General features: G+C 43.4%; 2 protein-coding genes across 2 annotated transcripts; both read right to left on the bottom strand.

The window, feature by feature from the left end:
* Positions 1–284: 284 nt before the first annotated feature.
* On the bottom strand, positions 285–1,697 carry LOC143030236 (zinc finger BED domain-containing protein 5-like). The gene has a single exon (XM_076193395.1). The coding sequence runs from the start codon at positions 1,695–1,697 to the stop codon at positions 285–287; it is 1,413 nt and encodes a 470-aa protein (XP_076049510.1).
* Positions 1,698–23,893: 22,196 nt separating this feature from the next.
* On the bottom strand, positions 23,894–25,671 carry LOC143030579 (uncharacterized). The gene is made up of 2 exons (XM_076193739.1): positions 24,175–25,671; positions 23,894–24,063 (listed from the first exon to the last, which is right to left on the bottom strand). Exon 1 carries the CDS (start codon positions 25,525–25,527, stop codon positions 24,562–24,564), a length of 966 nt encoding a protein of 321 aa, XP_076049854.1. The 5' UTR covers positions 25,528–25,671; the 3' UTR covers positions 23,894–24,063; positions 24,175–24,561.
* Between the last annotated feature and the right edge of the window lie 526 nt (positions 25,672–26,197).

Raw genomic sequence — 26,197 nt, 5'->3', positions numbered from 1 at the left:
ATAGAAAACATAGTTTTGGACGGGGGACTAAAGAAGAAAATGTTCCTTAGACCAACTATTTAGGAAATGTAAAAAAACAAGTTAATCCACTATAATATGGTATATTATACAAAAAAGTAACAATATTTACAGTATTTACAATCAATTTACACACTTTGATTGTTTATGAATTTAACCAATTGTAAACTTGGCTTAAAGTTTACACATCCTCCTTCACCTTTTATCATTTCTGACGAGATTATGATAGATGTTAGAGTAGATGTTGACAATTTGTTTCTAATTTTTTATTTTAATAAATTTACCTTAGAAAACAATCTTTCCACATCAACATTGGAGGTAGGAAGGGAAAGCACTTCTAGAGCATATTTAGAAAATATTTCGAACATTGGCTGGTTGAAATCATCCCGTAATGTGCTTAGAGCAGTGAAGAATTTTTCTGGATTGGAAATAATTTTTATTTCCTCGGGAATTTCTGCATTTTCCACTGCTCTCCATTCATCATCCAGATGTTGAGGATTGACAGTAATTCTTGGGAACGCATTGACAAGATCTCGTAGTGTTGGCATAGAAATTCGAGAGCGTTCATCCAAAAAAAATTTTGGTACAAAAATTCTCAACATTTCAAATTCATTATTTCCTAGAGGAAATCTTTTCTTGATTTCTTTGCACGCTATGATAATGAATTGCCTGCAGCGTCTAAATACATTGCCCGTTAATTCCTTCCTGTGTCTATATTCCTCTGATTGCAAAAGTGAGTGCATGTCCGATCCCAAATACATTTGGTTTACAGGAAGATAGAGTGCCTCATTATCCAAATCAAGAGATGCTATATCATTTGCCATATTTATTTCATCTCTCTTAAATAAGCATCTCAGCAAATCGGTATATAGATCATGGCATTTCTTGTGAAGGACCTGAATTGTTGGTTCTTGCTGTTGAAAGAGGAGGTTAAGATGATTGAATTTAGGCAATATGAAGTTCAGGAATGTGTAATATAGTTTCATAGATGGATCATTCATAGTGTCCAAGATAGATATTGTAGAATGTAGGCGGTCTTCTGCACTACAATTTATAAAATATAGCTTGAGAGGCTCCCACTGTTCAAGCAATCTTTCTACCGCTGCGTGATATGACAACCACCTTGTTTGACAGACATGCAACATTTTGTGCGGTTTTACGTCGCAAAATTCTTGAAATTCTTTAAATAAATGCATTCTCTTTGCACTATGCGAAAAATGGCTGTAGATGTTTCTAATGAGATCTTCACATCTACGTGGAAGAAATTTGGAAGCCTGAGATGAACACAAATGCACCGAGTGGCAAACGCATTTCAAGATGGTAATCCCAGGCATTTCATTATTGAGGCGACTTGTGAGTGAATTATATTTTCCTGTAATGTTGCTCGCCCCATCGGAAGCAAATCCTATAACATTTTCTTTTGGAATATTATGAGTTTCAAGGCATTGAGTTATAATTTTATGGAGTCTTTCACCAGTGGCACCTGTTGTGCTTTTGTCTGCAAATATGTTAGCCAATTGTAAGAGCCTGCTTTGTATTTGCTTTGTCTCTGGATCGTAAAACCGTACTACAATTCCACAACTTTTTGTAGTGTCAATATCTGTGGTTTCATTGACTATGATGGAAAATTTATTTTCTCTCAATTTCTGGTGCAGTTTGTTACTTTCATAGTTTGCCATTTTCTCAACAACAGTTTTCACCTATGTTCTTTTTAAGTAACATTTCTGTAGGGTAGAACACTCAGGAAAAATATTCTTTAATAAGTCAATAAGATGGTCAGAAGTATTAAAGGCAATATTATGTTCTACAAAAAAAGATGTCAATTTGATCTCTGCAGCAGTCACAGCATCCTCTTCATTCAGATCCTCTTCTGATGGTGTTGATCTTTGCAGAACCTCAACTTGAAGGGTGTGGTGTCTTGAGGAAGAGTGTCTTTTCAGGCAGTTGGTATTTGCAGCAACAGAAGTCTTGCAAATTTTGCAGCGAGCCTTGTAAGGGTCGTCCTCTACACGCTCGATCCAATCCTTGTAAGCCTCCTGCTCCAACCAGGAATCAACGAATTTTTGCTTCGAGGCCATGTCAAGAGAGTGATCTGTGAAGAAATTTGAGAAATGGTTAAGCAACATTTAAATTCAGACGAACTAATTTTAATGCAGCTATTTTCACTTTATAATTGTATACTAATCTAATTCATACTTACTTGCACTATATCTTCGAAGGAATTAACGGGGTAAAATGTCGGGATTGCCAACACTGCATAGTTATGCAAAAATGTACATTTTACAGATAATTATGCTATTATTTTACATTTATTTACGGACAGAATAAGTGTTTTATGTCAAACGATTATTTTTTTTCTTTTACAATCATCAGTAAAAAACTTTAATAGGAAAATAAAGCATATCACATTTGTGAAAACATTTTGTTCTCAAGTGTGAGAGTTGCGGCTAACAGGGTAACAGGTATTGTTATTATTTTTCAATTGTTTACTGATAGAATAAGTGTTTACATTCAATTGAATGCTCTTTATATCGTACAATAATCAGTTAAATTATTTATAAGGAAAAAAACACATTTTACAATGTATGTCAAGTGTGAGAACATTTTGTTCTCATGTGTGAGAGCTGTGGCTCGCAGGTTTGCAGGTACCGTTTCCCGCGCTTGAAAAGTTCTCATAGCAGACGAAAAGTGTACACATCGAGAACCTTGCTTGTATACCCACACCATTAGGGAAGCCTACTTCACACCTTTAATGCAATTAAACACCTCAACCTCACAATGTGAAACCAACTCATCGGGCCCTTTGAACTAGGTTTTATTTAGAACTAGTATTACTGTTATTAATAAGTATTATTATTTATAAATTGTTTTTTTTTTTTCTTTTTCTTTTTTTCCGGTAGGGCTTCTTTCCGCCCAGGGATCTTCCTATGTGGGGCTTTTTCCCGTGTGGCCTTTTTCCGGGATTCAAGGTGGGTGAAGCCATTGTTCTAGGTTTTAGAGGTGCTGTTGGTCCTGGATCCATCAGCAAGGGTGATAGCATGGATATTCCACATTGATGCAGGGTACATAGGTGGAATTGGGCGGAGGCGGAGTGATGGAACAGAGCCATCAGCAGCAGCAGCAGGAGGAGGTTGAGTCGGTCATGATTTCTATACATCGTATACATTTTTTTCCCATTTGTATGACGACTAGTGGTACTTTTTGCAGTTTATTGTTACGGGAGGGTAGTGATTTCTATGGTCATACTCGTTATTTTTATTATATCACATGCGATTTTTTGCACGTGTTCTATTTTTTATAATTAACAACAATTATAATAGTAATAATTATAGTAATAGTGTTCGTAGAGCAATGAAAGAGATGATAGTGGTGTATCTGTGTTTTATTGTATGTATTTCAGTTCAGGTGGGGGTCCATTGACTTTTGGGGACACTCTAGGCCACCAGTTGTGGTCATGTCCATCTTCTGTGTCAATGTCTTTGCTGTGTTGTACTAATTCTGGATTTAATATTGTTAGTCTGTTCATTGTTGTATACTAGTCTGTAGAGTCTTGTGTTAAGGGGTTCGAGTTTGTGTTGTATGTGTAGTTCTATTGTCAGAGGGGGACTGTGTCGTGACACATGGGTTTTTTGGCTGATGCTAAACCGTGCCCAAACGGCACCAATCAATTGAAACCAAAGATTTATGCTCTCTCCACTCCACTCATCTTGTCAGCCAAAACGAATTGTTTGGGTGGATCACTGAGTCAGGTTTTATAGTAACTATGGGCCCGGTGGATTTGCATGGGGGGACGGGGATGGGAACTAGCTAAGGCAAAACCAATAACTTGAGGGTCCAACTCTTCGACTTTGTCTGCCGGGAGACTGGATTATGGGATTAAGGCCCGGGTCGGAGAATTTAAAGAGGACTGAGGAAGCATCAGAGAATTGAGGAGAGGAAGTCTCAGGATTGAGGATTCAAAAAGAAGGACTGACTAGGCTATATTGTATTATAAAAGTTTATTTAAAAGAAATATTACAAATATTATATATTTATTTACAATAGCAACTTTGATAACAGGCCCGTATGAGCGTTTTGGCCTTGGCCCTGATGTGGGGGGGGGGGCTAATCCACATGAAAACGCAAAAATTCCGTTCATATTTCAAAATTTTCATCAATTTGCCCATTTGTGGGGGGGGGGGGATAGCCGCCCCAGCCCCCCGGCTCCTACAGGCCTGAATAACGACATCCACTACAGACCTTACATTTGAGATTCCGGTGTGTATATAAGAACAAGATAGTTTATTTACAATATTAAAAAATGCCAAATAAATTTGGCTATTGGGACCTGACTAGCACAATGGAGTAATTGTTTAGACAAGCTCGACTAATTGACATTAATTGTGCAAAACAAGGAACCAAGCAGCCAAACAAAAGAGGCTTAATGTTCAGCATGAATTTTACACTCTTTGCTAAGCACGGGTAGCACTTTTTGAAAGAAATGAATCAAACTATACAGAATTTTTCGCAATAATATCATACTACAAGAATAAACTATTACTTTAATCATTATTACGCCAGGATAAAATCTTAAGTTCTCATCACGCACATAACATAGGTAAAGTTTCAAAGCACATTTAGGTTATCCTATGAAAACCTTAGAATACCGCTCTGGCTACAGTGCTAGTGCCAACATGATATGATATCACATCTGCCACCAGATTAGGCTACACACACTTCAAACAATAAAATGAGAAGAATTAAAAATATATACCCTGGACTAGACTCAAAATTTCATTCGTTTGTCTTTGGCGGGGCCCCTTATCTGTCTGCACAAACAGAGTTAACAGACGGGGAAGGGTCCCCGCCGAAGACAAACGAATGAAATTTTGAGTCTAGTCTAGACTGGGAGAGACTAGATTTTACAGTATTTAAATGTCAGGTTTTGAATGATCAGTTCACAACAGTCCCACAATGTCCTTATCCAATGCGCACTTGTTTCGTCGTCGTTCGTCCCAATCTTGCTCGTTTCTTTTGTCCCGGTTTGGTCAGGTCTAGATTCCATACTTGCTAGTAGATGACGTCATGTTTTTGTGTTGTTATCACTTCGGGCAATGTGGGGTATTTTCGGAAGTTTCTGAAGTCCGATGTGACGGAAGACTTCAGAGGCCCAAATAAAACGCAATATTAGACTTCAAGCTTCTTATATGGAAGAAAATTAAAATATCAAAACTTTATAACATTTTTTCACGTGGAATGATGAATTATATAATATATAAATATATCACTATTACTGGGTGGACGTTTTTTACATTAAAAAAGTTTGAACTGCTAGGAAAAGACAAGAGACTTGAATTTTTTTTATATAAAAATGGTCTTATTTTTATTTACAGCAGAACAATATTAAAATACATGTATGTGGAAAATCTCAATATTAAAATACACGTATGTGGAAAATCACTTATTCTTTTTTACAGCAGCACAATTAAAATACATGTAGGTGGAAAATCTCTAATGGTAAAAACACTTTATTTTTATTTGCAGCACAATTCTCAATCATTCCTACATTGAGGGCAAGTGTAAGTGTCATCTGTGCACATTTCCCTGACATCATGCACAGACAGATTTACACAGTTGTTATGATACCATTGTTTACAAGAGCTGCACTCTATCATCAGTTTTCCAGGACAATAGACATGACACTTACAATATTTGGTGATAGTTTCATATCTCTCATTTTGTGGCAATCTAGCTTTATTGAGTTTTTTATGTGGAAACATGGTGAAATCTCCCTTTTCAAGACATACTACAAGGTGTTCCCTCATTTTACTAACATCAGATGTTACTGACAAAGGATCAATGCCTTCACACACAGCTAAAACATTAGCAATGGAGAAAAGACCACATGATGCGCCATCTGGTTGTCTTTGAGGTGTAAGCATTCTAACTTTTATAAGACCATCAACACCAGTTGCAAAGATTCTATATAACTTTACAATTTGACTTCTAAGTGAGAGAGACATACGAGGTGCCAATGAATCGTATACAGTTACAGCTACATCATCATTAGGTTGTCCCACTGACATAATCCAGTGGTTTCCAACATGGTGAATTTGTACACCTTTAGATGTGGCAGGTGAATCAGCACTGCCCCTAACACTAGCTAAAGTTAAAGTGTTTTCAAAGCCACAGATACTATAAAACTTATCTGACAGAATTGATAGACTAGCATTAATAATCCTGTCATTGAGCCACCCTCTTTTCCAGAGAACAGTTGCCCTATCTTCAATGGTGAGACTGTGGCTATTTACATTCTTCCACAAATCGTTATCATCACTGACTGTTTCATGATCACTGACAACAATTGTTATATTATCATCATCGGGTTCAACATCTTTTTGAACAGGACAACTAGAAGCTTTAGATTGTACAGCCTCATCAGCATCAAGATTGATGACATTTTCTGGACATTGATTTTTGGGACGTGGTGGTACCTCAGACACTAATGGAACATTGACATTGAAGTGTTTACGCATATTTTCAGCATGCTTTCCAAATCTTGATGAGAATTTTTGCTTAGGCCTTCCACAGCCACGTTTTGGAAGAGGTGCAAAATCGTCATGGTCATTGTCCTTTTTCCTTTTCTTTGGAGTGACTAATGTTGTTATGCCATCCTTCATTGGTAACTGTGATTCTATCTGAGAATCAAGAGATAAGAGCTCCTTGTGTAATTCATCTAAATAGTCTATTTCTTTGAGATTGTACACTTTATCAAGGATTGATTTAATAACACCAGTACATTTGTCTATACATCTCTTCCTTTTTGACCTTCTTTCCTTCAGGTCATCTACAACTATACTGGAGTCATCCAAATTTATACAATCTGCTTCCCCATCAGAAGACACTGGGTCATTACAGCACCCTCCTTCAGTTAGCTCTCCCTCTCCTTCAGCTGCTAACCCCCTGGGGCTAGGGGGTGTAGTATAGAATATAGCCCCCGCCACGTCGGCTGCGTGTCGTAAGAGGCGACTAATGCCGATCCCCGGGCGGGGCTCTTGTTTCCCCGCACAGGGCTTCCTCTTAGACTTCCTTTTCCACTCTTCCCTTCTCTTCCGCTTGCTGTCCCCTCCCTCCGACCTAACTTTCAACCGCCCCTCTCAGTAGCGGCGCTACACCCATCCTACGGTAATGCGTCCCTGCCAATAGGTTTGTTGGTGGCAGGGTATCATGCCACCTCGAAGGGCGCCTGCATTGCAGCACGGTAAGCCAGTGCAGTAGGATTACGATCCAAGTCCTAGCCCAGGCGTGAGGCTCCGCCTGGTGCCGTCCTCCCTATCCTCACTACAACCTGGCCCTGGCAGCCAATCATGAAAAAATCTTGTAGTGGGGTGGCCGGCCCCCCAAATCCGGCTCCAGCTGACGCAGCTGGTAAGACAGCGTCGTCTACCCCGAATAAAAGACTCCTTGGCATCGAACATGCCCCAAGGCGCCTAAACTTTTTCGAGCTCATGAAGCTAGTTACCCCTTTTGGTACTATCGAACGTATTTCTCTTCGTGTTAAGTCAAATTATAACAACTTTTATGTGCGTTTCTTAGCTCCATCAGAATGCATTGCAGCCAGCGTTGCCCTCAATGGTAATAAAATCGCGGATTCGACCTTGAAATGTTCCATCCTAAAAATATCAAATATTGAAGAACAAGACGATGACTTCGTCCCTAATGATACATACCTTACTCCCGAGCTCCCTGAACGTCCCCATCCCTATGCTTTAGCCCCCGTGTATAACCTAGTGACTGTCGAGGAGGGCAGTAACGATGTCCTAGTATTTAATATGATCAACAAAATGATCGCCAACCCTCCACTCACTCCAGAAACCTTCACGCGCTTTGGTCGCAACACCTACCTAATGAAGGTAAAACCCCACCAGGGATTTATGCTCCAGGGTACGTCCGGAGATTTTTATGGCAGCGGAATCCTCAAGATTTCTCCATATGATGACTATAATGGCTCAAAGGGTAAGATTTTTAACTCTTCCCTTAGTAGCCTTCCAACCACTATCCTTCTTAACATGTGCCCCCAGAACGTCTTGGATGCCCACGTAGTATCCAAGTATAGCCCAGAAGAACAAAAGTTTGTCCCAACACCGCTGATAATATTAAAATTCTCCGACTCAAATCCCCCAGACGTGATCGTGATTGGGCCCCACCGCTGTACGGTTAGGTCCTACGTTCAATCGCCAAGGACATGCACCCGCTGCCTGCGGTACGGTCACTCCTCCAAGATCTGTAGTTCTCCTGCCCTCTGCCGCAACTGCGCCAAACCATCCCACGTCACTGAGGGTGAATGCTGCGATCTTGCGCCAAACTGCGCTGCTTGTAATGGCACTCACCGCACATTCTCGAGGGAGTGTGAGGAACACTCCTGGCAAAGACTGGTCTCGGAAACTGCGTACAATAACCGAACCAGCTTTCGCGGTGCGGCAGCCATCCTACGGGGGGGTCAGCGCCCCACATCTTACGCATCGGCAACGAAGGCTTCAGTAAAGGCTAACCCGTCGCTCCTTCCCTCATCATCACATCCGGATACCACATCATCCGCCGCGACCGTCCCCGCACAATCCTCTCAATCTTCACGCCAGTCGACCTCCCAACGTGTCATATCTCGCGTCACCGACGGTAATCTCATACTTGATTCTCCCCCTCCACATCTGACAAATACACCCAATCTTGGCACTCTGGATCCAGTTAATCCTTCTTCTCGACCCGTAATGTCTTCTGATAGATCACCGAAGAAGCGCCCTGAAGCCAGTAAGTCACAATTGCCCCAGAACAACTCTAAGCCTAGCAAGTCATCAAAATCTTCAACTAAGGTCTCTAGATCGCCCACACCATCCTTTGAGAAAAAGCCCCCCTCTTCGGGACAATCGTGCTCTCAGCCCCCATTGGCGCAATCTAGCGCAAACTCTTCATCAATGAGTGACTTCCCCCAGATGACATCCATTTCCACCCCGTCGTCTGTGCAGGATGGGGAGATTCCTGACACCGAAGACGTTATGATGAAGAGCCCAAGCAACTCCACAACTTCGCTCTTGGACCTTCCATCATTCCCGCAGTTACCTAAACATCACCCTGCCCTTTCCGGCAAGAAGCTTCCCCAGAAACGACCCCTGCCCGACGGCGACTCGAACGACCGCCCATCCAAGACCGCGCCCTCCAACACCTCCCTTCAGCCTCCTCCCTCATTGTCCCCCAAATCCAATAAAAAGCTTACACAACCTCACCCTATCAAAACCACGCCAGATCCGTCGAGGAAACAACCGCCACCTAATCCCAATCCATCTTCTAAATCACCAGAACAAAGACCGAAAGAAAGAGACCAGAGAGCCAAGACCTTACCTCAAAAAACTCCTATGGGACGCGAATCTCGTAAACCCCATGATGGCCAACTTAAGCCGTCCCCCATCGGGGGGCGGCACTCTAATTAATTCTTTAAATTCTCACCACCCACGACACTCCTTCAATGGAACATCCGAGGTCTTCGTGCGAACGGGGAGGAATTGAAGTACCTCCTCCGTGAACACAACCCCGGAGTTGTCTGTCTTCAAGAAACTATGCTTCCCTCCAGTCACTATAATCTAGGTATGAACTACAGGTTCTACGGTACCGTTCCTGCAGCCGGTTCTCCAAGCAGGGGCGGTGCTGCAATAGTCGTCCACGCAAGCGTTCAGCATTCAACCATCCCTTTGCGCACAACTCTCCAGGCGACCGCTGTACGGGCCATCCTTAGCAAGAGCTACACAATCTGCTCCCTATACCTGCCACCAAGCTCTAGCGTTAATGCTTCCGACATCCAAGAACTTGTCGATGCACTCCCACCCCCATTTATCATTCTTGGTGATCTGAACGCACACAGTCCTTTGTGGCATAGCTCTTCCCGTAACGAGAAGGGCCGCGCCATTGAAAAACTTTTAGAGGAGAACGAGGTCTCCCTCATTAACGATGAAAACCCGACTTATCATAACATCTTCCTCAACACTACTTCTGTCCTGGACCTCGGAATCTGCACTTCAGCGGTCCTCGTGGACTTCTCCTGGAGGGTGTGTGCGGATTTACACGGCAGCGACCACTACCCGATAGTAGTCTCTCGTGTTTCTCCTCCCCCCATCTCCCAGCCCCAAAGGTGGAAGTTGAAAGCGGCAAATTGGCCACTCTTTGGGGAGCTGTGCTCCGAACTAAGTGACTTGCGAGTGGATGACCCGATTCAAGCTTATAATCAATTCGTCTCAATTATTCTTAACGCCGCCGGCGGTTCTATACCGGTTAGCCGCCCACCGATTGGCAGACCACCTGTTCCCTGGTGGGACAACACCTGCCGGAAGCTTCGTGACACCGCTCGTTCCTGCTACCGGCGTTTCCGTCGCCTTCCGACGGAGACCAATAAGATGGTATACCAGAAAGCGGTTGCGACCAAACGAAAGTATATGAAGGAGGCGAAGCGCATATCATGGCAGAACTACGTATCGACCATTAAAACGTCGACGCCTTCGGCGTCAGTTTGGAACCGAGTGAAGAAGCTTTCCGGCAGGTACATACCATCTCCTCAACCGTCCCTCCTTATAAATAACACCGTTATCTCAGACCCGTGCGAGGTGGCCGAGGAACTCGCCACACACTTCTCCCGTATTTCCAGCTCTACTGCCCTACATCGAGAACTCCAGCTATCGGATCACGTGACGAATTCTGATGACCACGCTCCTACCGACACTGAAACTTACAATCTGCCCTTCTCCCTCCGCGAACTCAAGCATGCTATCGACCAGACGCCGAATACTAGCCCAGGCGACGACACGATTAGTGTGGACATGATTAAACACCTTCCTTCGGAGACTCTCATAACCCTTCTAGCAATATATAACAGGATTTGGTACTCTGGTCTCTTACCATTATCTTGGCGATTGTCTACGATCATCCCCATAGCCAAGCTAGGCAAGGATCACCAGATCCCTTCTAGTTACCGGCCGATCGCCCTGACGAGTGTATTATGCAAGATATTTGAGAGGATGGTCAACCTTCGACTTACCCACTACCTGGAGAGCAGAGACCACCTCACCCCTTACCAATTCGGCTTTCGTCGACACCGCTCCACCTTAGATCCTCTACTCCGTTTTTCGACACACGTGCAGGACGCCCTAGTGCGCAACATGAATACCATCGCCGTCTTCTTCGACCTGGAGAAGGCGTACGACACGACTTGGAGAGGGGGTATCTTGATGAACCTCCTCGAGATGGGAGTAAGGGGTAGGATGTTTTCCTTCCTTCGAGCTTTCATATCAGATAGGACTCTGAGAGTGAAGATCGGTGGAGCATATTCGTCGCCCAAACCCCAGGAGCAAGGTGTCCCCCAAGGCAGCGTCATCAGCCCCACCTTGTTCTTGGTCAGCATCAATGGAATAGTCCAGGCGGTTGCTGAGGCAGACACTTCACTCCAGTGCTCACTCTTCGCTGATGACTTCCTTTTGTACTTCTCCTCCATAAACCTTTTCACAGCAATCACACGCACTCAGAGCGGTGTAAATGCTGCTACTTCCTGGGCCTCTCGCAGAGGCTGCCGATTCTCCTCATCGAAGACGGTGGCGATGCACTTTTGCAAGTCTCAACAACGACCGCGCCAGAAAGTTCCTCCACATATTATTCTGGGAGGCATTCCAATACCCTATGAGCAGTCGACTAAGTTTCTTGGGGTCATTTTTGACCAAAACCTTACTTGGAACAACCACATACTCAATCTTAGACAATCTTCCCTCTCCGCCCTCAACATCTTAAAGACGGTTTCTGGACGCGACTGGGGAGCGGACCAGCCTTCGCTCCTCAGATTATACCACGCCCTCATAAGATCACGGCTGGATTACGCGTGCCAGATCTATTCCTCGGCAAGTGCGACGTCCCTCCGCTCCCTCGATACAGTACACCACCAGGCTTTGCGACTGTGTACTGGTGCCTACCGTACCTCTCCTGTCGAATCCCTCTACGTCCTCTCTGGCGATTTGCCGCTCTCTAACCGAAGGGAGCAACTTTTACTCTCCTTTTACTTCAAGTGCAAATCGTTCAGAAAGATACCATCTTTTGACGTGGTTAATAACGTGAGACTCGGGGATACATACAACACCAAAAGATCGGCTTCAGTCCCAGCACACATACGCGCGCTCCGTCTACTTGAGGAGGGAAGCGACTGCCCCCTTAAGGTGTCCGAATCCAGAAACTTTGATACCCCACCTTGGTGCAAGCCCATTCCCGAGTTCTGCCCCATGGAACAATCAAAAAGTGGACACCTGCCCTACATCGTTGCTGCCTCGTTTGAGGAGCATAAAGAATCACATGCCGACTCCATCGCGGTCTATACTGACGGATCAAAATCTCCCGCTGGTGTGGGCTGCGCAGCCGTAACATCGTCTCAAACTTTCACGGCAAAATTACCCTTCACCTCATCTGTCTTTACGGCTGAACTTTACGCAATTTTACTCGCTTTGAAGCACTTTATTCTTAATTCAGATTTTAATGATTTTACCATTTATAGCGACTCTCAATCATCAATTTTAGCACTTACTAATTTTATTCCGTCCCACCCCGTGATATCTGAGATCCAAGAGTGGCTAACGAGAACAGCAGCCAGGGAAAAAACTGTCCGATTCTGCTGGTCCCCTGGACACGTTGGTATCATTGGCAATGAGAAGGCGGACAGAGCGGCCAAATCTGCGGTGGCCCGTCCCTTACCATCGCGCGGGGACTCTCCCTTTTCCGACATCCGCACTACCATCTCCTCCCGCGTGCGTAGAAAGTTTGACACCACCTGGGACAATATTAGAACGAACCAAAAGCTACGGAGCATAAAATGTTCTGCAGATCGCTGGCCACTTCTTTCCCACCACAACCGTTTCTATCCGAAACTTTTAAACCGTTTACGTATTGGACATACAAAGATAACCCACGAATTTTTATTCTCTCTTCCCCGGATTCCCCCTTCTTGCGAGAGGTGTGGCTCTCCCTTTTCCGTTCGTCATTTCCTGCTCGAGTGCAGATACTACGAGCCTTGGCGGCGGAAATGGGGCCTCCCTCCTGACCTCCGTAAGATGCTTGGTGCTACACCCATGATACAACCCCTTGTAGGATTTTTAAAAGACGTTAATTTATTCTATTATATTTAATCTTAACTGTGTCGTACCTATGTATTGGTAATCTTACTTCTATTGTAGTTCGCTACTTAATGTCTAGGCTTCGTATATATTTCGTAGATTATTTTAATAATTAGTCAGACAATAACGTTGTAGTTGTTTTAATTTTTAGAATCTAATATTTTAATCTCGTTATCTATTTTATCCCATGGCACGAATGGTCCAACGACCCTGTGCCGGGCTTTTGCCCACTCTAATTAATCAATCAATCAATCAATTCCTATATCACTCATAGATTTTTGATGGCAAGTGGAGCAGAGAGGCTGGCCCCCCAATGTCCCACTTGCCAAGTAGTTTTAACAATTAAACACATTTTAGCTCAGTGCCCTGCATTCTCTGATAAGCGCGGGACAAATTTTTTAACAGATTTATCTTTTAAAGGAGTTTTAGGGGAGGAAGCTCGTGTGAAGAATGTGTTAAAGTTTTTAAAAGACAAATTTATTTTATGAAATTTAAAATTGTGTATATGAATGCTTGTGAATGTATGTTGTTGATGTGTGTTCGTGAATGTTTAATGTTTTAACTGTTTTACTTGAATTTGATTTTTATTTATTTATTTTTTTTAATCTAAAAGATAAATATGCGCTGAATGGACTACCGGCTCCGGTGCTTGGCCTTCGAGCCAAAAATTCCATAAATCAACCCTTTACCCATTGTGAAGATAAATGACTCTTTTATATCAGATACAAGAGAAGTAGCAGAGGCTTTTGGAAGACATTATGCTGATATTTCAAGCCCTCTACATTATTCAGATAATTTTAGAAGAATTAGAGCCAAGACCACGATTATTCCTCCTACCAATACGAACTCGGAGGCATATAATCTTCTCTTCACCTTGGATGAAATGGATCATGCTTTATCTCTATCCTCCCCAACCTCTCCTAGAGAGGATGACATTCTTTAATCCATGGTTGGTCACATCCATATTGTCGAAGAAATTCCTCTTAAATGTGCTGAACAAATTTTGGTCTTCTGAATCTTCTCCTAAATCTTGGAAGACTTCAATCATCATAGGAATCTTAAAGGCAGGAAAAGACTCTCATGATCCACAAAGTTACAGACCTATTGCTCTCACAAACTGCATTTGTAAGATCTATGAAAGAATGGTTAATACGCGTTTAGTTTGTTTTTTGGAATCTGAAAATCTCCTATCTAACAGACAGTTTGGATTTAGAAGGAATAAATGCACTCTGGACCCCTTACTTTTTATCACTCGTGAGATTCAGAATGCCTTCACAATTCAGAACTCGAGCATTGGTGTGTTTTTTTGACTTGAAAAATGCCTACGATACTACCTGGCGGGGAGGCATTCTGAAGCAAGTTGCAGAGTGGGGTATCGGGGGTAATATGTTCAGTTGGTTAAAGGACTTCTTATCTGACCGTTATCTAAAAGTCCGAGTGGGCTCTTCTTTCTCTTGTGCATATCTTCAAGAGGAAGGGATTCCCCAAGGAAGTGTTCTGAGTCCTACACTCTTCAGCATAGCCATTAATAGTTTATTAGAACAAGTTCCCACAGGAGTTCATGGATTGGCTTATGCTGATGACTTCGCTGCTGTGTGCAGCAAATCGACAACATTAGAAACGGGCCAAAAGATTCAAGAGGTTATTAACTTAGCAACAGCATGGGCTAATAGCTGGGGCTTCACATTCTCTGCTGAAAAAATCAAAGCCATAAGGTTTTCCAGACTAAGACGCAAGGAAGAAATACCAACACTATTCTTAGAGGGTGTCATATTACCGTATGAAGATCAAGTAAAATACTTGGGTCTGGTATTGGATAAAAGGCTGACATCCACAAATCACATAAACGAGGTTGTATACACTGTTAAACAGCGACTTAATATACTAAAGGTAGTGTCTCATTTCAACTGGGGAGCAGATCGTGTAACTTTAATAAGGCTTTACCAATCATTGTGCCTTAGGAAAATGGATTATGGATGTCAAATTTATGGAATCTGCATGTAAAAGTTCACTGAAAAAGCTTGATATAGTCCACAATATGGCTTTACGGATCTGTTAGGGAGCCTATAGAACATCTCCAGTGGATAACTTGTATGTGGACGCAGGAATTCCTCCCCTCTATATTTGCAGGGAGGAATTAAGCCTTAGATATATATCTCGGGTCTTGACATCCAAACAGAATCCAAACTTCAAATTTGTAAAGCAGCTGGTAGACAGAGCTCCAAGGAAAAGTACTCTACCGAAACCTTTAGAAGTGAGATGTGAAGTTGGGACAGAGAAGGTAGGACTTGTTCCTAACACAATTGCTGAGATCACGCCTCCCAAATTCCCTCCTTGGAACCAATGCCCCACTGAAATATGTCCTCTTAAAAAGAAGAAAAATAGAAGTGCTGTAGAGCTAAAAAGTGAATTTTTAGAACATTTATCAGTGCATGCTGATTCAATTTTTATTTATACAGATGGATCAAAATCCCAAGATGGTGTTGGTTGTGCTGTTGTATGTGATAGCACAGTTTTAAAGAGAAAATTGCCTGATTTTAGCTCTGTTTTTATGGCTGAACTGCAGGCAGTCAGCAACGCCCTCAAATTTGTTTTTAATTCTGTTCCATGCAACAAGAACGTTGTTATTTTTACAGACTTCATGAGCATTTTATCCTCTGTAAATACATTTTTACCTCTTCACTTTTTAATCCAAGAAATACAGGACTGGTTAATTCTAATCAACAACAGAAAGAAAATAAAAGTAAACTTTTGCTGGGTGCCGTCCCATGTGGGTATCTCTGGAAATGAACAGGCTGATGCTGCAGCCAAAGCCACCACTAGGCTCAGCCGTGTAACAGACTGAAAAGTCCCACATACGGACTTCAAAGAAGTGAGTCATTGTTACACAATGGGAAAGGGGCAAGAAGAATGGACAAGGCTGGACGGTAGTTATAAACTAAAAGAGATTCACCCCTTGGTGAACCCTTGGAAGTGTCCTCCTTTGGACAGAAGGTCAAGTATTGTCTTGACAAGATTGAGAATTGGCCATTCCTATATCACTCATAGATTTTTGATGGCAAGTGGAGCAGAAAGGCTGGCCCCCCAATGTCCCACTTGCCAAGTAATTTTGACAATTAAACACATTGTAGTTCAGTGCCCTGCATTCTCTAACAAGCGCAGGGCAAATTTTTTAACAGATTTATCTTTTAAACAAATTTTAGGGGAGGAAGCTCGTTTGAAGAATGTTTTAAAGTTTTAAAAGACATAAATTTATTTTATGAAATTTAAAATTGTGTATATGAATGCTTGTGAATGTATGTTGTTGATGTGTGTTCGTGAATGTTTATTGTTTTAAATGTTTTACTTGAATTTTTATCCATAAGATAAATATGTGCTGAATGGCCTACCAGCTCCGGCGCTTGGCCTTCGAGCCAAAAATTCCATAAATCAATCAACCTCTGTGTTTGTTTTTACTGATGGCTCCAAAACTAGCGCAGGTGTTGGTTTTGGAATATTTTCAAATGATTTTAATCGTAAGGGCACCTTGCCTGATACATCATCTAATTTCACTGCCGAACTGACGGGAATACTGTCCGCCGTGGACATTATATCCTCCATGAAAAAGAGAGGCAAATGTTTTACAATTTTTAGTGACTCAGAGTGTCTTGCAGTCTCTAGAACAATTCGACTCAAGGCACCCAATAGTTTTAAAGATCTTAGAATGGCTTTTTTTAATCGAGAGTCGAGGTAATGAAATAAATTTCTGCTGGGTTCCAGCACATGTCGGAGTACCAGGAAATGAACAGGCCGATAAATTGGCCAAGGAAGCCGCTCTCTCACCCTTACCTCGCTTACAGCATATACCTTATGAAGAGTATATCCCTCTAATCAAAGCCAAAATCTCATCTCTTTGGCAGTTCCAATGGGATCTTGAGGCTGGTAACAAGATGAGAAAGATTACTGATACTATTCATCCTTGGTCTTATACATTACTGAACAGAAAACAGGAAGTAACCCTTAGCCGGTTGAGGATTGGTCACTCTAGGTTATCCCATGGCTTTCTAATGGAGGGCAGTCCTCCATTTTGTAATGATTGCCTAGTTCCTATGACCATCAGACACATTATGGTGGAATGCTCCAGTTATGATGAAGAAAGACAACAATATTTGTCAAAACACAGAGATGAAGGAGATCTGTCCCCTCGAAGTGTTCTGGGATGTAACTGCAATATAAAGTCTATTTTAAATCTTCTTAGTGCTATTGATCTTCTCAATGATCTTTAGATTTCAATCTTTTTTTATTTTATTTATTTTTTAAGCTTTTTACCATTTCCTTTTCTTAATCATAAATACTACGGCATCAATGACCATTGATGTTGCGACGACAGATAAATCCCAATTATTCAATTCAATTCCTTCCCCTTCTTCTTTCCTTTCATCCCCTTCTTCCCCGCCAGAAAGGGTGGGAGAAAAGAAAATAGAGAAAGTAGAAAGAGAAGAGGAAAAAAGAGGCTAAAGGGAACCAGGAAAATGATATGGTGTAAGAGGCTGGTAGATAAAGGTAGACAAGTAAGTAGATAGAGGGGTAGGTGGCGAGAATTTCATTTTTCCGGGTTAGATGTCTAGAAAACAATAGCCGCGAAAGAGTTGCATAATGTCGCTCACCATCTAAAGTTTGTAAACAAAAGCTAGGGTACAGATTTTAATGAAGAGGTGACAATATGTTAACTAAATCATTCCGCTTCGATGTTGAGATTGCTTGTGTAAGCAGTATTGCTTAAGACGGTGTAAGAGTCTTTCTGATTGAAGAAGGGTGGAGGAGAAGAAAAAATTATTGGTACCTGGGAGAAAAGTCACGCCCTTACGGGAGGCATTTATTCGTGACAATCAAGATTATTGCATGTATTAAGTAGTGACGTCGGAACAGAGATGGCTTTGTGAGTAGATTGGGGATACCAGGCGGGAGTTCTCTGGTGTACCGAAGACAATAACGTTGTAGAGAATTAGTGAAGATGAAACGAAGAAAATTCTTTACCAGTTTCATTCACCCCCATTGAGAAACATTACTAACTCATAACAGAAGATATGGTGGAAACATACTTAAGTAAAGGAATTCGTAAGTGGCAGAAGAAATACAAAAGAATACAAGGGAACAGTAAACAGAATTAAATCAGTAATTACACAGAGATGAAGGGAACTGAAATGAAAGTGATGGGGTCGACATATGGTGAAGAGAAAGGAGAAGAAGAGGAAGAAGGATAAAGAAAGAAGGAGGAGAGGAAACAAGAGATAAAAAAGTAAAACGTAGAATTTGAGGAAAGAGAAAACAAAGAATAAGATGAGATGGTGAAAGAAGAGGAAGGAGTAGAGGGCGAAGAGTCTTAGTATGAGAATAATAACAAAGATTGATGGGAAAAGGAGAGAGAGAGAGAGAAAAATCGAGAGAGATTTTTGGCTGAGAGGAAAAATGTTGACCTTTCCGAAAATGTTTTTGCCTTTGTTGCATTATGGGAATGTGTGCGTGCGCTCTTGTGTGCGTGTCTGTGTATGCGTATTTGATTCACCTTGGTCTTGTATCACGTGTTGGAATCGTGATCGACAGTTATTAACCTCCCGGATAAGAGCTGAGAGCTCACATGACTGATCTATGGGTAATACTGTGACCTTACACGCACACACACACCCAACTCCTCGCCCACGAGAGTTGGAGTAACACCCCGCAGCGAAGCATACATACATATACCAAGGCTCTTTCCCCCTTACTAGGGAGGTAGCCAAAAAGAAAAAGGCATAAAATCATTCCCACCCATTCCATCCCTGAAAACACTCCACACCCCTCCACCCTCCCTCCCATCTTAGCACCTCCTAGATGACGGGTCATCCCTGCACCTTGTCCACTGCCCTGGGTCAGAAGCAGTGTCGCAAAACACAGCACATCCACAGCAAGGCCGCTTCATTAAATCGGAGACCCCCCCCTCCGTCCCCCCATATAAAGGAGAAGACGGGGAGAAATCCCTTCGGGCTGCGTCAAAATTTTGCTCACGCACACTACCTCAACCCCCATCCCCCCGTCCATTCCACCTCATGCATCACAACATCTTCCATATACAACCATTCTCCATTCACCCCTGTCTTCTGTCCTCTCCCGTCCTTCCTCAACAGATATTCCCCTCTTCCCCAAAGCCCCCTTCACCCCATCCATCCATCTCATCCTAGGACGTCCCCTCATGTTCACTCCCTCCACATCTGCCTTCCATACCTCCTTTACTAGTCTTTCTTCACTCATTCTTTCCATGTGTCCAAGCCATCCTAATACTCTTTCATCAACCCTATCTCCCAACTCCCTTTCCACCCCTGTTCTCCTCCTCATCTCCTCATTTCTCACTCTATCTAGCCTAGTAACCCCCATCATACTTCTCAGACACCTCATCTCAAACACATTCAAGCTCCTTCTCTCTTCCTCTATTATGTTCCATGTTTCTGCTCCATACAGTGCTGTTGGCACAATCACTCCTTCATATAACCTCCTCTTAGCATCCATTCCCAAATTTCTATTCCTCATTACACTTTTTAATCCACTAAGGCATTTACTCGCTTCTCTCAATCTACATTCTACTTCCACCTTCACTCCACCTTTTCCTGCCACATTTGCACCCAAGTATCTAAAACTATCCACTTCCTCCAGTTCCTCTCCCTTAATGCTCACTTCCAGATTACTGCCACTTTCACCCTTTGTACATCTCATCACCTTACTTTTACCCACATTTATCTTCAGCTTTCTTCCATCACACACTCTCCCAAACGCTGTCACCAACTTCCTCAGTCCCTCCTCCGATCCTGCCACAAATGCAGTATCGTCCGCAAACAACAGCTGGCTCACCTCCCACTTTTCTCCATTTTCTTTAACCATCTCCAATCCCTGACCCACTACCCTTGCATTTACCTCTCGCACTACCCCATCCATGTATAAGTTGAACAGCCAGGGCGACATAACGCATCCTTGAGGAAGTCCCACCTTTTCCTCAAACCACTCACTCTCTCCATTTCTAATCCTGACACAAGCTCTACTACTCTCATGAAAACTCTTGACAGCTCCGAGAAGCTTTCCTCCTATCCCGTATATCCTCATAACCTCCCACAGTGCCTTTCTGTCTACCCTATCGTAAGCCTTTTCCAAATCCATAAAGGCCCAAAAAACATCCTTCCCCTTTCCTTTAGCTTTCTCACATATCTGTCTTACCACAAAAATCTGATCTACACAACCTCTACCTGTCCTAAATCCACACTGTTCCTCACCAATTACTCCCTCTGTTCCTCTCCTAATCCTCTCATTCAAGGTCCTCCCATAAGCCTTCCCAACTACACTTAACAAGCTAATCCCTCTGAAACTACTACATTCACACTTGCCCCCCTTTCCCTTGTAAAGTGGAACTACACAAGCACTCCTCCAGTCCTCCGGCACTCAACCTTCTCTCCAGCAAACATTAAATAACCTCACCAACCAGTCCACCATCACTGTACCTCCTTTTTTTAGACATTCTGCATGGCATCCATCCAGACCAGGTGCCTTATCTGCTTTCATCGTCTTCAGCTGCCTTCACTTCATCCTTCCTTATTTCTCCTCCATTCTCCTCACTCATCACTCTCATTTTCTTAGCGATATTGAAATTATTTCAGCCCAGAGCGGGAGTGGAACCTGGACCGCCATAGTGGCAGGCAAGAACTCTAACCACAGCTCCACGAGGTGTGTGTGTGTGTGTTTGTGTGTGTGTGTGTGTGTGTGTGTGTGAGAGAGAGAGTATGTGTGAGTGAATATGTTTGCGTGTGCATCAGTGTGAGTGTATCTACGTGTGCTTTTGGATATGAGTATGTTTGCGTATACGTGTGTGTGTGTGTGCTCGTGTGTGTGTGTGTATGTGTGTGTGTGTGTGTGCGCGCGTGTGTGCGTGTATATGTGTGTGTGCGTGCGTGCGTGCGTGTGTGTGTATATGTGTGTGTGTGTCTGTTTGTGTGTGTGTATGCGTGTCAATTACCAACTACAGAGTTTTATGATTCGCCTCTTCAAGACATTTCGCCTTTTGTTTGCCACTCGCTCGACCGACTGACCATCAGCATCGGTAGCAAAAGGAGAAGCGACAAGCGGAGTCACACCTGCTGAGCCTCGACACCGTGGAAGGCCAGACTTGTCACAGGAATGATTACCGACGGCGCCCACAGCAGCTAGGCTAGAGCCTGGAAGAGGCCATATCACCAGGCTTGGCGGATACTCGAAACCAAGAGCTCCTGCCCAGAAGAGCTCGATACGAGGGTCATCGAGCGGCCAGGGTTTCCACTCTGGAGAAGACTTCCCCCCCGGCCCACTCCAGCCAGAAGACGAAGCCCAATCCCAAGGACTAATTCAAGAAGGATAACAAGCCCGGAACCCGTTGAAGAGGAGCTCGAAGAAGCCTCAGCTTCAAGGACGGACCAGCCCACGAAGATGTATGTAAAGTTCATCCCAGACCCAGAGAACTGCATGTTCTGTCTATGGGGAGACAACAACTGCTGGGCACACGGCACCGAAGAAGATGACGAGGACGATGTCACTTCTTCGGTGACCGAGGAGCAAGATCCTTCCTCTTGCCTCCAGGAAGACACGAGCTCCTGGAGGTTGTCCTCGAGGGCGACTCGGGACTCTGGAGGGCGCCGCCAGTCCTGGAGGCCGAACCCAGTCGCTCCCTCCTCAGTGGAGGACACCTCCAGCTTGGTATCGCACAAGGAGCACGCACGCACACACACACACACACACACACACACACACACACACACACACACACACACACACACACACACACACACACACACATATATATATATATATATACAACGTCGATCCGAGCCTGAACACAGTTTTGATAATTTAAAAACTGGATGTAAAGTTCGAGAAAAAAAACTGGGCCACCGAAGAAGAGAGCCAAGCGGATGGCTCAAACAAGAAAGAAGAAGATGAGCCCGTTCGAACGGGCAATCCAACGGAGTCAGCTCCCATTGTAAGGCGCCGAAGGATTGGCAGTGACGCGATGAAACGTGTGCCACTGTCAATCCGTGGTACATGCGTGTATGCCGATTCTGATGCTGAGGGCGGAACACACACCCGGTGAAGATCGGTCTACAAAAGGTCCATCACTCGGAAGATTGGGTGGTCTTCACCCTCTTCAAACGGCCGAAATGCGTCGCCGTCCGCGTTTGAGGGTAGACCCTCGGTTGGTTTCGTCTTCCTGAAGACGAGAGACGGAAGTTGGGTCATAATCTGGCTGCCACCTAAGATCCTGAAGACCTGGTTCCGTGAACCGCGGATTGGCAGTGTTGCACGTTTTATTGCGGCACTGCCAATCCTTAGGCGCTTTATAAGGGGAGCTGGCCCTTGGATTACCCGTTCGAACGGTCTCTTTTCTTCTTTCTTGTTTGAGCCACCCACTTGGCTCTCTTCTTCGGTGGCCGAGCTTTTGTTCGTTTTCTTTTCGAACTTTGCCTACAGTTTTTAAGTGGTTGAAACTGTGTTAAGGCCCGGGTCGACGTTGTCAGGCCTAGTGGGGTCGTCGGCTTGTTCTGACAAGTCGATGAGCTCGCCCACGGGGACTTTTTGAGGCTTATTTGACGCGCCGGGGCGTCTACGTGGATAGCAGAAGCGTGCCACCTCTGTTGGGCACTTCACTGACTCGAGCGCCTCTTGGTGCCACATCCATAATGTTCGGCGGCTCGGACTAATTGAGTCGACGATGTTAGCCCCTTTGGGAGCGTCGGCCTGCTCTGACAAGTCGATGAGCTCGGCCACGGGGACTTCGTGAGGATTATTTGACGCGCCGAGGCGTCTCCGTGGATAACAGAAACGTGCCACCTCTGTTGGGCACTTTGCTGCATCGTGCGTCTCTGGAGCCACATTCATTATTTTCGGCGGCTCGAAAAAATACACTAATCGAGCCACCGTGACTTCTCGGGGCTCATCCGACGCGCCGGGGCGTCTCCTCGAGTGGCAGAAATGAGCCAACTCTGTCGAGCAGGAAGCAGCTTCGAGAACATTTGGTGCCACGTCCATGATGTTTTCTTTCGAAAAGGCTTTCCTCCGCCGGAGCCTCCCTTGGAGCGCTTGTAGACACTCTGCGATTTCTTTATTCTCTTCTCTTAGCCCCCGGACCTTTGCGGCAAGTTCTTCGTTGTTAAGGTCCGGGGCCATTGCTCCTTGAGGGGTTTATGGTCCCTCCGTGGGGATATCGAACTCAAAAATTAATCGTCATAGAAACCTCCCAATGGACTTAGACGAAGGGCGAAGCGGGTTTCGAAAGAAGGTAATGTCGTGGGCTCCCCAGATTGTGTCTTCCACTTGTTGGTGCTAGCGTCGGTTGAGAAGAAGTATTGAGTTGTGTCTCTCTTTCTCTCTACTATCTATTATCTTTCTGCTTAATTGTCCTGATATCCATCTATACACACACACACACACACACACATATATATATATATATATATATATATATATATATATATATATACACATATATATATATACACACATATATATACACATATATATACACATATAAATACACATATATACATATATATACATATATATATACATATATATACATATATACACACATATATATACATATATATATATATACATATATTATATGTATATGTATATATATACATATATATAGAAATGTATCATGTATATATATATATATATATGCCGGAATCGACTGGGACTCCGGAGATGAAATAGGTATTCAACATCATAGCGTCCGTGACGTAGACAGACTTGGGACTGAAGGTTATAGAATCACGGGGATATTTGATGCGTATTTAATGCAGATCTGATCCATCGTTCGATAATACGTTGGTTTGATGAAAAACTGTAAAAAGTACTATAATTACTATAGGCTAAAGGCTACACTAGAAGAGGGTATTACAAACTATGCACTAGAATACTCTAAACCTCAAATACAAAGAGTTTTAAGACTTACATGGTTTGGCTAGGCGTGGGGTGTGTACATCTTTCTAGATCGGACCAAGACTGGCGCCTAGAGGTGACCCACAGTAACCGGTTCTTACACACCTTCTTAAGTCTAATTCTTTAAGTGAACATCGTACAAATAATGAGATGCTATCTTGCAGCACAGCTTGCAGACAACTTACAATGATAGTATTCTTAAGCAGACGAAGCTTCTGCTCGCAGCATACTTAAATTAAACATGACGAAAAACAAACTTGGAAACCTCTTCCGAGGGGAAACGAGCCTTACGACAAAAAGATATGTAAACATGGGGATACACGGACATATAAAAAAGCCCCGTTACCTCACGTAACGGCACACTCCCTTCCTAATTTTCTAGGGGGAAAAATTACCAAAACTATTGACCTAGCAACACAAGCTCAGAAATGGGTCTTACATATTCATGGGCTTTGTTGTTTACCACAACTCTTACTTGGACCTTCCTGACTAAATCATCCTTGCCAGGGAATACTTTGTTTACAATACCCAAGGGCCACTGTCCTTGGGGACACTCTTGATTTTTTACCAACACTACATCATCCACCTTTACATTCGGAGAGGAATTGACCCACTTTCTTCTGGGTTGTAAAGAGGAAAGATACTCTTTCTTCCATCTCTTCCAGAATTCCTCAGCAAGGTGATGGACATGCTTCCATTGAGATTTGTATACTGCCTTAATATCTATCTCTTCAGGAAGAGTTACAGGAATATCAGTTTTCTGAGTGAGAAGGATGGACGGAGACAAAATGAAAGGACTACTAGGGTCCGAGGAAACAGGAACTAAAGGTCTGGAATTCACGATCTTGCATACTTCTGCAAAGAAGGTTACTAACACTTCATGTGTTAATGCCTTGGGGTGATGGTTAGTCAGTATCACATTCATGATGTTGCGGACTATCCCCACCATACGCTCCCATGCTCCACCCATGTGAGAAGCATGAGGAGGGTTAAACAACCAAGTGCAACCTTGACTTGACAAGAAACTATTGACATCACCACCTTCATCGGTAATGGCAAGCAAGTTCAGTGCTTTGACAGCACCTACAAAGTTCGTGCCTCTGTCAGAACGCATCATCTTAACTGGGCCACGAATACAAATGAATCTCTTTAAGGCATTAATGAAGGAAGAAGTACTCAATTCTTCTACAGTCTCTATGTGGATAGCTCTGGAAACAAGACAGGTGAACAGAACGCCCCATCTTTTACTTTCGAGGAAGGAACTTCTAGTGCGCCGAGTTTTTATATGCCAGGGGCCAAAAAGGTCAACTCCTACATAGGAAAATGGCGGATTGGGAGTAAGTCTATCGACGGGTAAGTCTCCCATCTTCTGAACACACACCTTACCTCTTACCCTTTTACAGGTGACGCATTTGGAAATGACCTTAGAAATGGTACGTTTCCCTCCCAAAATCCAGAAACCACCTGTACGGACGGCTCCTTCTGTAATCACTCTCCCTTGGTGGTGCACTGTCTCATGGTAGTGACGGTTCAACAACAAGCCTAAGTGGGATACCTATGGAATAATAATAGGCCTTGAAAGCATACCAAGTACATCACAGCCAAGACAAAACCTGCCTCATACACGAAGTAATCCCTTCTGGTCTAAATAAGGAGACAGAGATGCAATGGGACTGGAAGGAGGTAAACAAACTTCACCTTGCAATTTAGTCATGGCAGACGAGAAATAATCCTTTTGGTATGTCTGAACAATGAAATCAGCTGCATCTTCTAGTTGATCGGGTGACTTATGTTTGTTGCATATATGCCAACCTGAACAACACTTGTTACCTTGTTTGAAAGAACGGGCTATATGCTTAAGGAGAGCTACCGCTCTTACAAGTCTCCTCCAACAGGAGAAATTAGAGAACCTCTGAGCTAATGACGCAATTGCAGGCTCTACATTGCTTTTGTTTGCACTAACAAGGGGTTCAGACTCAATTGTGTAGTCTGATACCTTTACTTCTTTATCTGTCTCAGGGCTTACAAGAGGAAAA

The sequence above is a fragment of the Oratosquilla oratoria genome, chromosome 12 (assembly GCF_046742065.1).
Source record: "Oratosquilla oratoria isolate Oo_2021 chromosome 12, ASM4674206v1, whole genome shotgun sequence".
Taxonomy (NCBI): domain Eukaryota; kingdom Metazoa; phylum Arthropoda; class Malacostraca; order Stomatopoda; family Squillidae; genus Oratosquilla; species Oratosquilla oratoria.
The sequence above is the reverse complement of the archived record's forward strand: the minus strand, read 5'-3'. Positions and strand labels throughout refer to the sequence as shown.

Bases quoted from the DNA above. Each gene is read 5' to 3' on its own strand.
- LOC143030579 (XM_076193739.1), bottom strand. From the start codon at position 25,527: ATGGGAGACTTACCCGTCGATAGACTTACTCCCAATCCGCCATTTTCC.
- LOC143030236 (XM_076193395.1), bottom strand. From the start codon at position 1,697: ATGGCAAACTATGAAAGTAACAAACTGCACCAGAAATTGAGAGAAAAT.